At 44.4% G+C, this 17046-nt stretch overlaps 1 protein-coding gene across 1 annotated transcript; it reads left to right on the forward strand.

Annotated features, from left to right (window-relative positions):
* Positions 1-2554: 2554 nt before the first annotated feature.
* Positions 2555-16487, forward strand: LOC134983374 (oocyte zinc finger protein XlCOF7.1-like). The gene is made up of 4 exons (XM_063949068.1): positions 2555-2629; positions 2749-2846; positions 3005-4778; positions 13758-16487. The coding sequence occupies exons 1-4, from the start codon at positions 2596-2598 to the stop codon at positions 15758-15760; spliced, it is 3909 nt and encodes a 1302-aa protein (XP_063805138.1). The 5' UTR covers positions 2555-2595; the 3' UTR covers positions 15761-16487.
* Positions 16488-17046: the final 559 nt, after the last annotated feature.

A 17046-nucleotide genomic window follows, 5' to 3' on the forward strand; every position in this document is an offset into this window, starting at 1 on the left:
ACTGGGGAAGTGAGGGGATATGGCAATGTCACAGTGACATCACTTCTATTTATAGTAATAATACAAGGACATGACTGGTGAGGTGAGGGGATCTGGGAATGTCAAAGTGACATCACTTATATCTATAGTAATAATACAGGGACATGACTGGGGATTTGAGGGAATCTGGGAGCATCACAGTGACGTCACATATCTATAGTAATAATACAGTGACATGACGGGAGGTGAGGGGATCTGAGAATGTCACAGTGACATCACTTCTATCTATAGTAATAATACAGGGACATGACTGGGGAGGTGAAGGGATCTGGGAATGTCACAGTGACATCACTTATATCTATAGTAATAATACAGGGTCATGACTGGGGAGGTGAGGGGGATCTGGGATTGTCACAGTGACATCACTTATATCTCTAGTAATAATACAATGATATGACTGCGGAGGTGAGGGGATCTCCCATTGTCATAGTGACATCACTAACATCTATAGTAATACAGGGACATGATTGGGGAGGTTAGGGATCTGGTAGCATCACAGTGACATCACTTATATATAGTAATTATACAAGGACATGACTGCAGGTGAGAGGGATCTAGTAGCATCATAGTGACATCACTTATATCTGTAATAATACAGGGACATGAATGGGAAGGTGAGCGGGTCTGGGAGTGTCACAGTGACATCACTTCTATCTTTAGTAATAATACAGGGACATGACTGGGGAGGTGAGGGTGTCTGGGAGCATCACATTGACATCACTTATATCTATAGTAATAATACAGGGACATGACTGGGGAGGTGAGGGAGTCTGGGAGAATCACAGTGACATCACATATAACTATAATAATAATACAGGGACATTATTTGGGAGGTGAGGGGATCTGGGACAGTCACAGTAACATCACTTAAATCTATAGTAATAACACAGGGACATGACTGGGGAGGGGATGGTATCTGGGAGCGACAGAGTGACATAGCTTAAATCTATAGTAATAATACAGGGACATGACTGTGGAGGTGAGGGGATCTGGGAGTGTCACAGTGACATCACTTATATCTCTAGTAATAATTCAGGGACGTGACTGGGGGGTTGAGGGGATCTGGGAGCGTCACAAAGACACACTTATAACTACTAATAATACAATGACATGACTCATGAGGTGAGGAGGTCTGGGAGTGTCACAGTAACATCACATATCTATAGTAATACAGGTACATGTCTGGGGAGGTGCGGGGATCTGGGAGCGTCACAGTGACATCACTTATATCTATAGTAATACAGGGACATGACTGGTGAGGTGCGGGGATCTGGGAGTATTTACAATGATATTGATATCTTCCCATTTCGCAGGGTTACACAGTAGTGAAGAAGACATCTGGTAAGTGTGAAACACCCAGCATCCGTCCCCATGTGTCAGGAGGACTGAGCAGGACCTAGAACCCCATCGCTGTGCCTCCACCTCACTCACCAACAAGATCATTCAGCTGCTGACTGGAGAGTTGACTGCTGGGAATGGGGCATTATACAGTAACACCAGGGGACGTGTCTGGGTGATGACTGGAGAGGTGAGTGCTGGGAATAGTACATTATACAGTAACACCAGGGGACGTGTCTGGGTGATGACTGGAGAGGTGAGTGCTGGGAATGGTACATTATACAGTAACACCAGGGGATGTGTCTGGGTGATGACTGTAGAGGTGAGTGCTGGGAATGGTACATTATACAGTAACACCAGGGGACGTGTCTGGGTGATGACTGGAGAGGTGACTGCTGGGAATGGGGAATTATACAGTAACACCAGGGGATGTGTCTGGGTGATGACTGGAGAGGTGACTGCTGGGAATGGGACATTATACAGTAACACCAGGGGATGTGTCTGGGTGATGACTGGAGAGGTGACTGCTGGGAATGGGGCATTACACAGTAACACCAGGGGACGTGTCTGGGTGATGACTGGTGAGGTAATTGCTGGGAATGGGGCATTATACAGTAACACCAGGGGACGTGTCTGGGTGATGACTGGAGAGGTGAGTGCTGGGAATGGTACATTATACAGTAACACCAGGGGACGTGTCTGGGTGATGACTGGAGAGGTGAGTGCTGGGAATGGGGTATTATACAGTAACACCAGGGGATGTGTCTGGGTGATGACTGTAGAGGTGACTGCTGGGAATGGGGCATTATACAGTAACACCGGGGGACGTGTCTGGGTGATGACTGGAGAGGTGACTGCTGGGAATGGGACATTATACAGTAACACCGGGGGACGTGTCTGGGTGATGACTGGAGAGGTGACTGCTGGGAATGGGGCATTATACAGTAACACCAGGGGATGTGTCTGGGTGATGACTGGAGAGGTGACTGCTGGGAATGGAGCATTATACAGTAACACCAGGGGACGTGTCTGGGTGATGACTGTAGAGGTGACTGCTGGGAATGGGACACTATACAGTAACACCAAGGTATGTGTCTGCGTGATGAATGTATCCCCTGTGTGTGTCAGGTTCCTATAAGGTGTCAGGATGTCACTGTCTATGTCTCCATGCAGGAGGGGGAGTATATAGAGGAACACAGGGGTCTGTACAAGGACGTGATGATGGATAATCACCGGCCCCTCACATCACTGGGTAAGAGGAGACTGTCAAGTATTGTACAGGGGAGAGCAGGTATGGGGACCCCCTATATACACACATCATCTGATAATCACATATATACACTGTACTCAGTCTCTGTGTGTCTCCTACAGATGGACCCAGTAACAGAGATACCCCAGAGAGATGTCCCCGTCCTCTGTATTCCCAGGATTGTACAGAGGAGAATCACAGGATCCCACAGGAGGATAAGGTAAGTGGCATTTAGGGTCTCACACATATACCAAAGTGACTGTCACTATATGATCTGTAGAGGAGCTGTGTGTATTATACACTGATATTATACTGTTTCACCTCAGTTTAATCTGACTGTATGCAAATGTCATTATAGTGTTTTTTGGTTTTTTTTAGGTAGAAAGTCTGTCTGATATTAAAACAGAAGATATAGAGGGAGAAGAAGAGACGTATGTGACTAATATAAAGGCAGAAGAGATGTATGTGACTGATATAATGGCAGAAGATATAGAGGGAGAAGAAGAGACGTATGTGACTTATATAAAGGCAGAAGATACAGAGGGAGAAGAAGAGGCGTATGTGACTGATATAAAGGCAGAAGATATGGAGGGAGAAGAAGAGACGTATGTGACTAATATAAAGGCAGAAGATATAGAGGAAGAAGAAGAGACGTATGTGACTGATATAAAGGCAGAAGATATGGAGGGAGAAGAAGAGACGTATGTGACTGATATAATGGCAGAAGATATAGAGGGAGAAGAAGAGACGTATGTGACTTATATAAAGGCAGAAGATACAGAGGGAGAAGAAAAGACGTATGTGACTGATATAAAGGCAGAAGATATGGAGGGAGAAGAAGAGACGTATGTGACTGATATAATGGCAGAAGATATAGAGGGAGAAGAAGAGACGTATGTGACTTATATAAAGGCAGAAGATACAGAGGGAGAAGAAGAGACGTATGTGACTGATATAAAGGCAGAAGATATGGAGGGAGAAGAAGAGACGTATGTGACTGATATAAAGGCAGAAGATATGGAGGGAGAAGAAGAGACGTATGTGACTGATATGAAGGCAGAAGATATAGAGGGAGAAGAAGAGACGTATGTGACTGATATAAAGGCAGAAGATATGGAGGGAGAAGAAGAGACGTATGTGACTGATATAAAGGCAGAAGATATGGAGGGAGAAGAAGAGACGTATGTGACTGATATAAAGGCAGAAGATATAGTGGGAGAAGAAGAGACGTATGTGACTGATATAAAGACAGAAGATATAGAGGGTGAAGAAGAGAAGTATGTGACTGATATCAAGACAGAAGATATAGAGGGAGAAGAAGAGACGTATGTGACTGATATGAAGGCAGAAGATATACAGGGAGAAGAAGAGACGTATGTGACTGATATAAAGGCAGAGGATATAGAGGTAGAAGAAGAAAAGTATGTGACTGATATAAAGGCAGAAGATATAGTGGGAGAAGAAGAGACGTATGTGACTGATATAAAGACAGAAGATATAGAGGGTGAAGAAGAGAAGTATGTGACTGATATCAAGACAGAAGATATAGAGGGAGAAGAAGAGACGGATGTGAGAGATATGAAGGCAGAAGATATAGAGGGAGAAGAAGAGACGTATGTGACTGATATAAAGGCAGAAGATATAGAGGGAGAAGAAGAGACGTATGTGACTGATATAAAGGCAGAAGATACAAAGGGAGAAGAAGAGACGTATGTGACTGATATAAAGGCAGAAGATATAGAGGGAGAAGAAGAGACGGATGTGAGAGATATGAAGGCAGAAGATATAGAGGGAGAAGAAGAGACGTATATGACTGATATAAAGGCAGAAGATATAGAGGGAGAAGAAGAGACGTATGTGACTGATATAAAGGCAGAAGATATAGAGGTAGAAGAAGAGACGGATGTGAGAGATATGAAGGCAGAAGATATAGAGGGAGAAGAAGAGACGTATGTGACTGATATAAAGGCAGAAGATATAGAGGGAGAAGAAGAGACGTATGTGACTGATATAAAGGCAGAAGATACAAAGGGAGAAGAAGAGACGTATGTGACTGATATAAAGGCAGAAGATACAAAGGGAGAAGAAGAGACGTATGTGAGGGGAGATCAGCAGTGTAAGGAGGAGGAGATCCCTACAGATATCAGCACAGGTGAGTAATAAACACTTATTACAGAAGTCACATATTCTCCTTGCTCAGTCACTACAGCAATCTTTTATCCTACACCCTCCTCTGTCAGTACAAACTAATGAGGAATATGTATTTTCCCAGTGTGGAGTCAGGAGCCATTAGCCCTTGTTATACTCCTGCTCTCCACCTTACATCATGTCACTGTGTGTTACCAGCCCAGAGATCTGACCAGTCTCCTCCCCACACTCTCTGGTGTATCCTATATATCAGGAGCCATCAGCCCCTATTATACTCCTGCTCTCCTCCTCACGTTATGTCACTATGTGTTACCAGCCCAGAGATCTGACCAGTCTCCTCCCCACACTCTCTGGTGTATCTTATACATCAGGAACCATCAGCCCCTATTATACTCCTGCTCTCCTCCTCACATCATGTCACTGTGTGTTACCAGCCCAGAGATCTGACCAGTCTCCTCCCCACACTCTCTGGTGTATCTCATACATCAGGAACCATCAGCCCCTATTATACTCCTGCTCTCCTCCTCACATCATGTCACTGTGTGTTACCAGCCCAGAGATCTGACCAGTCTCCTCCCCACACTCTCTGGTGTATCTCATACATCAGGAGCCATCAGCTCCTATTATACTCCTGCTTTCCCCCTCACATCATGTCACTGTGTGTTACCAGCCCAGAGATCTGACCAGTCTCCTCCCCGCATTCTCTGGTGTATTTCATACATCAAGAGCCATCAGCCCCTATTATACTCCTGCTCTCCCCCTCACATCATGTCACTGTGTGTTACCAGCCCAGAGATCTGACCAGTCTCCTCCCCACACTCTCTGGTATATCTCATACATGAGGAGCCATCAGCCCCTATTATACTCCTGCTCTCACATCATGTCACTATGTGTTACCATCCCAGAGATCTGACCAGTCTGCTCCCCACACTCTCTGGTATATCTCATACATGAGGAGCCATCAGCCCCTATTATACTCCTGCTCTCCCCCTCACATCATGTCACTGTGTTTCCAGCCCAGAGATCTGACCAGTCTCCTCCCCACACTCTCTGGTGTATCTCATAAATCAGGAGCCATCAGCCCCTATTATACTCCTGCTCTCCTCCTCACATCCTGTTAATGTGTGCTAGCAGTACCTCTGCCTATGGTATTACATGCCCTGAGAGTGTCACTATTAGCACACGCCGCTCTGTATATAAACCACTCCTTATTTGTGGCATGGTGCAGCTGCTTGCTGGGGCACAGGCTCGGGGTTCCTCATGTCACGTGACACAATGCTTAGGAAATATCTGGTGCAGCCCCTGTCATGTATCCACATGCTCCTGTAACAGGGAATCGGCTAATGACTGGCTCCTGTTACTGAGTTGGCAGCATCTGAGTCTTGCTACCGTCGCCTTAGATATATAATACATTTATTGAGCTTGTGTATGGGAACCAGCATTCAGAATCCTGCACATTCCCTGCTGATTTCCTGTCGCCTGGCACTTGGATGACGGCCTTCTCTGGCTTCTGATCCATGGCCTTAAGAGCACACCAGTGGTTCCTAATGGAAGTATCTTCAGGAGCATTCATGTCTAAGTAGGAGGACAGGGCATCTTTCAAAAATTCTGGTGCCTTCAGCATCCATTACTATATAATCCTGCAATCTCCAATGTCGTAAAGGAGGAGTAGCGGGAAAAGGCGACCAGGACCCTATCAGAGGGGTGTGATCAGACCATAAATTGTTGAAAAACATAAGCGACCAGGTTCTGGTATACAATGTGATAAATACAGAGACTGACACAGGACATATTATAACTTAATAGGAAGAACAAATTAAAATACTCAGCTCTTATCTCACCTGTCCCAGGTGATGGTCATCATTTACGTAGTTTAAACAATATAGTTCAGTCGCCCTCAGGGTCCCTCTTTTTAATAACTCTGTCTGAATTTATTAAACTGTGGTGGGTTTATGAAGTCTATATCTGCTGCAGACAGAACTAGCTTCACTCGGAACTGACCTGCTATGTGTAAGTCTCTAGGCTTTATACCCTGCAAGGATACGCTGACATTGTCTTACCAGATATTACACTCAGGTCTGTGATGCTGGGTGCAGTAGTCATTCAGTATAACATAATTTATCTTATCCTGGACAACTGTCCCCTTTCACCTACTTATGAATACAATACCCCAAACATCTTACTAGACAGTTTCCATCTGAGATGCTGATAATAGGAAGATATATTTATTATAATCAGCCAGCCTAAAAGCTGTGTATATTCTTCCCACTGACTGTGTCCTTCACACTTACTCAAAGGTCAAATTCAGCTAATAAAGGGAGCATGAGGAAGCTGAGGAACGGTCTGTTCCTCAGTAGTGGAGGATCTATCAAGATGAGGGTCTGGAGCAAGATTAAAATTTCCCATAAGGAGAAGTGCAATTTTTTGTAGCTTTTGAAAAAAATATGTAAGAAATCTGGGCTGTCTGGCTTTAGGGACATAGAGAGAAGTGAGGGGGACATATTTATTATGAATCTTCCCAACTAGAATCCAATATCTACCATTGCAATCCACCCACTTGCTGTCCAGGGGAAAGGGGCAGGATCTATGGGAAAGGATGGCTGCACCACAGGAGATATAGCATGTTGGGTAGTTATTGGTAAACTGAGGGGGAGAGTGCAATGGAACATGTGATTCCTGAATGGCTACCACCTCCACCTTCTGGTCAGTGAAATATTTTATTGCAAGACGTCTCTTATGAGGAGAATTGAAACCTTAAAAATGTCACCGTGATAGAGATCAGATCATGGTATGAAACATCTAGGATCATCTGTGTAAAGTCCAATAGAGTCTGTAGGGCGTGTGCATACTTCACACTATCAAATAACCAAAAAAATTAAATAGGGAACAAAAAGGGGAGACAAACAAATAGCGTCCATAAAGAAGCTAGAGGTTCCGTCACTAGGGTACCGTGACAGAAAGGTCGAAAAAGGTGGCGGTCGGGCCTAAAAGGGAAATCCACCGACTACCGCAAGTAGCCATACGAGAGTGCAAAATCTAGTCATCATAGTAACAATTGTACAAAGAAATATCAAATCTCAATGTAACCAGTGTATCCAAAGGAGGTAAAGGCCAAGAACATGGCCTGATATCCAATGTAGGTTCTACCAACACAGTTATATGGACAACAGGATCTTAAAGACAAATCAGTCATGCTTTGCCTGAACACCCAAACATTCTAGAAAGGTATTATGAAATGTAACAGTGGAAAGAATAACAAACCATATAGCAATTAAGTAGGTCAGGAAATAAAGATAAAAAGATCCGTTTTTAAACCTATAACGAGTAAATAAATCTGGGCCAAAAATAGATCCATGCCCAGTAACTTAGTCCCAGTTGGCACATGTTACAGTACGAAACAAACTCTGAGTGTCTCTAACAGTCTTACTCCTTTAGCATATTACTTTGAGATGGAAGACAACTCCTCCGGGATTGGTTTAGGTAAAGTGTCATGAAGGACTGTCAAGAGGAATGTCCCACTTTTTTAGAATAGCAGGACTATCCTCGGGTGAAGGTATCACTGTGAAGGCGCCGTTTCACATTACAATAATCTTAGGGGTAAATTTACTAAGCTCCCGATTTTGACCGAGATGCCGTTTTTTCATCAAAGTGTCATCTCGGTAATTTACTAAACACTAATCACGGCAGAGATGAGGGCATTCGTAATTTTTTGCAAGTCCAAGTAAAAAATTACGAATGAATACACCATCGGTCAAAACGCGGCTGTTTAAGTATGAATCTCGGTCATTTACTAAGAAGTGCAAAGCAAAAAAAAAAAAAAAAACACTGCCGTGAAAAATTACAACTCGTAAAAAAGTGCTAAAAAAAAACAGACCTGTTTTTTTTTTTCGTGATTGGATAGACATGCACGGATCCATGAGATCCGTGCATGTATATCAGTGGGAAGGGGTGGGAAAGTACTTATTTTTCAAAAAAAAATTGCGTGGGGTCCCCCCTCCTAAGCATAACCAGCCTCGGGCTCTTTGAGCCGATCCTGGTTGCAGAAATATGGGGAAAAAATTGACAGGGTTTCCCCCATATTTAAGCAACCAGCATCGGGCTCTGCGCCTGGTCCTGGTCCCAAAAATACGGGGGACAAAAAGAGTAGGGGTCCCCCGTATTTTTAAAACCAGCACCGGGCTCCACTAGCTGGACAGATAATGCCACAGCCGGGGGTCACTTTTATATAGTGCCCTGCGGCCGTGGCATCAAAAATCCAACTAGTCACCCCTGGCCGGGGTACCCTGGGGGAGTGGGGACCCCTTCAATCAAGGGGTCCCCCCCCCAGCCACCCAAGGGCCAGGAGTGAAGCCCGAGGCTGTCCCCCCCCATCCAATGGGCTGCGGATGGGGGGGCTGATAGCCTTTGTTGTAAAAGAAAAGATATTGTTTTTAGTAGCAGTACTACAAGTCCCAGCAAGCCTCCCCCGCATGCTGGTACTTGGAGAACCACAAGTACCAGCATGCGGCGGAAAAACTGGCCCGCTGGTACCTGTAGTACTACTACTAAAAAAATACCCAAAAAAACACAAGACACACACACCGTGAAAGTATAATTTTATTACATACATACACACATACATACATACTTACCTTATGTTCCCACGCAGGTCGGTCCTCTTCTCCAGTAGAATCCAAGGTGTACCTGTTGAAGAAATTATACTCACGAGATCCAGGGGCCCAGGGTCCACGGAGAAATCCTTTGTAATCCACGTACTTGTTAAAAATAACAAAACGCTTAGCCGAGCCACGCACTAAAAGGGGACCCATGTTTTCACATGGATCCCCTTTTCCCGACTGCCAGAAAACCCACTCAGACTTCTGTCTAAGTGGGTTTCCTCAGCCAATCAGGGAGCGCCACGTTGTAGCACTCTCCTGATCAGCTGTGTGCGCCTGTCCTCACTGACAGGCAGCACGCGGCACTGTTACAATGTAGCGCCTATGCGCTACATTGTAACCAATGCTGGGAACCTTCTGCTCAGCGGTGACGTCACTTTAGGTCAACCGCAGGGCAGAAAGTTCCCAGCATTGGTTACAATGTAGCGCATAGGCGCTACATTGTAACAGTGCCGCGTGCTGCCTGTCAGTGAGGACAGGAGCACACAGCTGATCAGGAGAGTGCTACAACGTGGCGCTCCCTGATTGGCTGAGGAAACCCACTTAGACAGAAGTCAGAGTGGGTTTTCTGGCAGTCGGGAAAAGGGGATCCATGTGAAAACATGGGTCCCCTTTTAGTGCGTGGCTCGGCTAAGCGTTTTGTTATTTTTAACAAGTACGTGGATTACAAAGGATTTCTCCGTGGACCCTGGGCCCCTGGATCTCGTGAGTATAATTTCTTCAACAGGTACACCTTGGATTCTACTGGAGAAGAGGACCGACCTGCGTGGGAACATAAGGTAAGTATGTATGTATGTGTGTATGTATGTAATAAAATTATACTTTCACGGTGTGTGTGTCTTGTGTTTTTTTGGGTATTTTTTTAGTAGTAGTACTACAGGTACCAGCGGGCCAGTTTTTCCGCCGCATGCTGGTACTTGTGGTTCTCCAAGTACCAGCATGCGGGGGAGGCTTGCTGGGACTTGTAGTACTGCTACTAAAAACAATATCTTTACTTTTACAACAAAGGCTATCAGCCCCCCCATCCGCAGCCCATTGGATGGGGGGGGACAGCCTCGGGCTTCACCCTTGGGTGGCTGGGGGGGGGGACCCCTTGATTGAAGGGGTCCCCACTCCCCCAGGGTACCCCGGCCAGGGGTGACTAGTTGGATTTTTGATGCCACGGCCGCAGGGCACTATATAAAAGTGACCCCCGGCTGTGACATTATCTGTCCAGCTAGTGGAGCCCGGTGCTGGTTTTAAAAATACGGGGGACCCCTACTCTTTTTGTCCCCCGTATTTTTGGGACCAGGACCAGGCGCAGAGCCCGATGCTGGTTGCTTAAATATGGGGGAACCCCTGTCATTTTTTTCCCCATATTTTTGCAACCAGGATCGGCTCAAAGAGCCCGAGGCTGGTTATGCTTAGGAGGGGGGACCCCACGCATTTTTATTTTTATTTTACAGTGTTTAATAAAAAAAAAAAAAAAAAAGAAGAACCCCAGCACGGATCACACAGATCCGGCCGAGATTGATTGTAAAAAAAGTCGGCAGTGTTTTGCTAATCACTGCCGTAAAAAACTAAAAAAAAACACGAATGACATCGACATCGGAAGAAAAGAAAAACCCGAATACGACAGCTTAGTAAATTAGTCGTAATCAATTCAAAAAGTTGCAATTTTACACTGTCGATGTCATTCGTGATTGAACTTGGACATGATTCTGGAAAATACGAATCTTAGTAAATTTACCCCTTAGTAGGAAAGCCCCATTTTTATTGCACATTTCCTTGGGTGGAATAGACGCCTTTGGGACAGCGTCTCAGGAGAAATTTCCGGAAATATCTGCAGATTATCCAGGCACTCAGCTGTGATGAGGAATACAAAGCAGCCTGTAGAATGCATTCTTTAATATGATAAAAGTGGACCCTGAGCAGAGTGTCCCTCGGTGCTTGGATAGGGGCCTGTTTGGAGTTTGGGAGTCTATGGATCCTATCAATAAGAAAGTCTGCGGCAGAAGCCTTCGGTGAAAGTTTCTGAATAGAGAACCTTGGCATAATCATACAGCTCAGCATTTGTAGCAGAATCCGGAATGCCCATTATTCTGATATTATTTCTCTGAGACCTGTCTTCTAAATCAATGACTTTATCACGAATAGAGACAGGGTCTTCCTGAAGGGTGTCATGTGCTGAAATCAGATCTTTGTGAAACGCAACAATCTCTTTCATCTTAGTCTGTACGAGTGCCAATCTCACTGATACTGGACCTCAAAGCTTGAATATTAGAGTTAAGTTCTGAGGTTATTTCAGTCCTTAAATGTAGATAACATAGAATGTATAGAGCGTAGAGTAACAGGACCATCTAGAGTGTCTTAAGACGTCTTCAGCCATTACAGCTGGGCTGTGCGTCTGACAAGAAGCAGATGATGTTGTAGCGGTCTCAGAAGGACAAACTGAATTCGAGGTACCAAAGAGAAGGACAGGTGGGGCTGATTTGGTACCTTTTTAACCTTTTCTGGAGACATGGTATGCCGACTACAAAGAGACTGACCTCTCAGAGATAGGAAAATACAAACGATCTATAAATAAAAGGAGCAGTAGTATGCTGTCAGGAGGTTACATCAAGATGACTCAGTTCAAAATGACATTCTAAGTCAGGGTGACAGGGGTGTCCGAGCCAAAATTTCAAGTAAACATGATGTAATGCAACTCAAATAACACAGTAATGACCAAGAAATTCCTCTAGAGGTCAGCGTGATCACAGACATGAAGTACTCAGCACAGCGAGACACAAATGGCAAAATATATTCAGTGAATATATCCACAAAATAATATACTGTGAGGTTGTAATCAGAGTGTAATGCGCTGTACTCAGATGATACTTGATACTGGGCTCTGCATGTAGACTGAGTGGAAGTAGATGCTAGTGGTACCATATAACTAGAAGGTAGTTTCACCTCCAGGCAAATGCTTCAATTTAGTGTAGTGACCCCGGTCCAGCCTTCAGGACACTTATTAAGCAGCTTATATCAATTTTACACCTTATTGAAGGCAGAAGGCAAAGCATGTGATGGCCAGGCACCAGGATCCAAAATGACAGCCACCTCACTTCCCAATATCACTGCCGGGCTCCCGCGACTGTGGGCATCCCGTTCTGTCCCCAGTAATAGCGGGAGCTGCTCACCTGTGTGAGCGGGAGAGAAAGTGCTCCCTCCTAAACCAAAAACGCCTCCAAGTCAGGTATCCGGAGCATGCAGGAAAGACTGGGCACACTTAGCCCCAGAATACAGCCCCTGGCTTCAGTGGCGTCACTAGGCTGCGCCAGTGAACAGTGACCGGAGCGAGCGGCTTTAGGGCAGTAGGAGTGGAGGACTTAATAGATTGGGTCTTGGTCCTGGTGGCGGCTGAGAGCTATCAGGTAGGGTAGATAAGAAGCCACTTAGTGAGGAGAGCTCCAGAAAGCACGTCTGGATGGACCACACTCCTCTTATTTATTATTTTATATACTAACAGGGGTGACAGGTGTGGTACATCCCTGCAATCTCTTTCTCATTAGACTCTGCTGTCTTCCCTGCACTCTCACGCAAATGTTCACTGCTGCCAGTAGCACACGTATGAAAAGCAGAAGTATGGCGGCAGCTGTATAGATTCTGATATGTAATTCTCCATATCATACTTACCGTACTCACATCATCCTTATTACTATTGAGAGAATAGAGGTAAAACACTGATGATGGGGGTGTAAAAGTGGATTATATCCTAGCAGATGATGATGATGATTGCAGGGTATTATATGGTGTATTGCATGTAAAATACCTTGTTCCACACCTACTCTGCTGTAGCAATATACCTTATATAAGGGTGAGTAACACTTGTACAAGCTTACCAGCGTATGAGCACACACTTAAAGGAATGCTACCTTACCAATGCTTCCAGGAGTAACGTTAGGAGACATTTCTCTGATCCATCAGCTCATATGACTGATGTTATTATTCATCTCGAATCTCCAATTCATACGATATGTTCCCCATCCATTGTTTTACATTGGTGCTGACATAGGACTTGGTGAGTGACTACATCTCCATTTATACTTCATGGTTAGTTACCAGTACAAGAGAGAGATATATCTAAGTCTTATTATAATATTACATTTGTTATTGTGAGTGTTCTCAGGAGGGTGGACATAATGATAGTCTGAGACACAATATTATAAAGCCTTCATTAAAAATTATGTTTTATTATACACACACATTTACAATTAAGTGTCCCATAGAGTCATCTTCTATTGTTTACAAGATTAATATTGTTACAGAAAATGTCACATTTCCATAATGTATTTTATTTCCAGCAGATGGACACACAAGCAGGAATATCTCAGAAGGACATCTAATGTTATCCCCGGATTGTGACATAAAAGATAATGACAGTAGACAGGATTCTCCAGGAGATAACCCCATTACCGCAGTGATACATCCAGCTCTATCAGCTGATCCCCCTGATCCTGGGAAATGTTCTCCTGATCACTCTGATATTGGTGCATCTGTTACAGCTCTGACAGTAGATATAGAGTTTCCCTGTTCTATAGATGCCAAATGTTTTACACAGAACACAAAGCTTATTACCCATCAGCCAGCTAAGGCAGGTGAGAGGCCATTTCCATGTTCTGAGTGTGAGAAATGTTTTACATGGAAATCAGATCTTGTTACACATCAGAGAAGTCACACAGGTGAGAAGCCATTTTCTTGTTCTGAGTGTAGGAAATGTTGTTTAAGTAAATCACATCTTGTTATACATTACAGAAGTCACACAGGTGAGAAGCCATTTTCTTGCTCTGAGTGTGGGAAATGTGTTACACGGAAATCAGATCTTGTTAAACATCAGAGAAGTCACACAGGTGAGAAGCTATTTTCTTGCTCTGAGTGCGTGAAATGTTTTACACAGAAATCACATCTTGTTAATCATCAGCGAAGTCACACAGGTGAGAAGCCATTTCCATGTTCTGAATGTGGGAAATGTTTTGCACGGAAATCATATCTTGTTGCACATCAGCAAAGTCACACAGGTGAGAAGCCATTTCCATGTTCTGAGTGTGGGAAATGTTTTACACGGAAATCACTTCTTGTTAAACATCAGAGAAGTCACACAGGTGAGAATCCATTTTCTTGCTCTGAGTGCGGGAAATGTTTTGCATGGAAATCAGATCTTCTTACACATCAGAGAAGTCACACAGGTGAGAAGCCATTTCCATGTACTGAGTGTGAGAAACGTTTTACACGGAAATCACATCTTGTTAAACATCAGAGAAGTCACGCAGGTGAGAATACATTTCCATGTTCTGAGTGTGGGAAATGTTTTACACAGAAATCAGATCATATTAAACATCAGAGAAGTCACACAGGTGAGAAGCCATTTCCATGTTCTGAGTGTGGGAAATGTTTTGCACGGAAATCACATCTTGTTGCACATCAGAGAAGTCACACAGGTGAGAAGCCATTTCCATGTACTGAGTGTGAGAAATGTTTTACACGGAAATCACATCTTGTGAAACATCAGAGAAGTCACACAGGTGAGAATCCATTTTCTTGCTCTCAGTGCGGGAAATATTTTACACAGAAATCACATCTTGTTAATCATCAGCGAAGTCACACAGGTGAGAATACATTTCCATGTTCTGAGTGTGGGAAATGTTTTACACAGAAATCAGATCTTATTAAACATCAGAGAAGTCACACAGGTGAGAAGCCATTTCAATGTTCTGAGTGTGGGAAATGTTTTGCACACAAAGCAGATCTTGTTAAACATCAGAGAACTCACACAGGTGAGAAGCCATTTTCTTGCTCTGCGTGCGGGAAATGTTTTACACAGAAATCACATCTTGTTAATCATCAGCGAAGTCACACAGGTGAGAATACATTTCCATGTTCTGAGTGTGGGAAATGTTTTACACAGAAATCAGATCTTATTAAACATCAGAGAACTCACACAGGTGAGAAACCATTTTCTTGCTCTGAGTGCGTGAAATGTTTTACACAGAAATCACATCTTGTTAAACATCAACGAAGTCACACAGGTGAGAAGCCATTTCCATGTTCTGAGTGTGGAAAATGTTTTGCACTCAAATCAGATCTTATTAAACATCAGAGAAGTGACACAGGTGAGAAGCCATTTTCTTGCTCTGAGTGTGAGAAGTGTTTTATCTGGAAATCACAACTTGTTACACATCAGCGAAGTCACACAGGGGATAAGCCATTTCCATGTTCTGAGTGTGGGAAATGTTTTACCTGGAAATCAAATCTTGTTACACACCAGGAAAGTCACACATATGAGAAACCATTTCCATACTCTGAGAAGTAAATCAGCTATTGTAGGCATAACTCAGGGGAGAAACCATTTTAATCTGGAGTATACTCATCATTGCCATGCAATGTTCCTCAAGGTTCTTATCATATTTCCTATGCTTTTTGCAATATACATGCTACCGTAGGGTGAAAAAATCAGATGTCAATCCTCATCTACTACTGCTATATAGATCACCTGTCTTTTGCACTGGGTACTGAGAACCCAGTACAATCCTAAATGGTTGTCTAGTTGAGCTGCAGGTATACATGATGCCAGTTGGCTGTGACTCAGTCCTGGTGAAATATGTCCTTATGATAGAAGCTCACCAACAAAGGGCAGGGCTATAGCTCAGCTTTGCAAACCAACCAGACTTGCGCTTGGGGATTCAGAGTAACAAAATGCTGACCCTGTACGGAATCTTTTTGTCCTGGATTGTGGAGTGACACTTAGACATCAGGTATCAGCCACAATCAGATCCTCATCTGAGGAACATAGCCATACTCCAGCACTTATTTCTCTCAGAAGATCTACCTACAGTCATACATGCACTTGTATCATCACACATAGACTACTGTAATGTCCTCCATCTGCAGATGAAGGACTGTTACCAGCAGTACCAAGAATCCCCAAGCAGTGCTGAAATGTCACGGGGGAGACAGGGTGGCTGGGACTATTGCTGTAGTGGGGGCTGCCGGAGGCACTGTCAGTGGGTAATATTGGCCCCAAGCAGTGCTAAGGTGTCAGAGAGGGAGACGGGGTGGGTGGCAGTAGTGGGGGAGACAGTGCGGATGACAGTAGTCGGGGAGACAAGGCGGGTGGCAATAGTGGGGGGAGACGGGGCGGGTGGCAGTAGTGAGGGAGAGACAGGGTGGGTGGCAGTAGTGAGGGAGACAGGGTGGTGGAAGTAGTGAGGGAGACAGGGTGGTGGCAGTAGTGGGGGGGAGACAGGGCGGGTGGCCACAGTACAGTACCAGGGGATTATGCTTCCTTATTACTAATAATCCCTTGTATGTGTCACTGTTATTTGCTGTGTCAGCCTTTATGTGTGTTCTGTGTAATAATCCTGAAAGTAGTGCTGCTACCGATCTCATATCATTTGTAGTAACTTGGAAAAGATGAGATATGAGGTGCACTCTGGAAGATTATAGGGGGTTAATCAGAGATGAACGCAGACGTGACATCACTCAGCCCCTGGAAAATAGTCCCGGCCCGCCCACGTTCACCCCTCAGGGATGTGGCCGCAATGTGTGTGTCTGTGCGGCTGCTATGCATGTGTATTTTCCCACCACCAGAAAACTGCT

This window comes from Pseudophryne corroboree, assembly GCF_028390025.1.
Source record: "Pseudophryne corroboree isolate aPseCor3 chromosome 3 unlocalized genomic scaffold, aPseCor3.hap2 SUPER_3_unloc_14, whole genome shotgun sequence".
In the NCBI taxonomy this organism is placed as follows: Eukaryota; Metazoa; Chordata; class Amphibia; order Anura; family Myobatrachidae; genus Pseudophryne; species Pseudophryne corroboree.

Excerpts from the sequence above, each read along its gene's own strand:
- LOC134983374 (XM_063949068.1), top strand. The coding sequence starts at position 2,596 with ATGATGGATAATCACCGGCCCCTCACATCACTGG. Across the intron at positions 2,847-3,004 it reads GGATCCCACAGGAGGATAAG|GTAGAAAGTCTGTCTGATAT; the intron begins GTAAGTGGCATT and ends GGTTTTTTTTAG. Across the intron at positions 4,779-13,757 it reads CCCTACAGATATCAGCACAG|ATGGACACACAAGCAGGAAT; the intron begins GTGAGTAATAAA and ends TATTTCCAGCAG.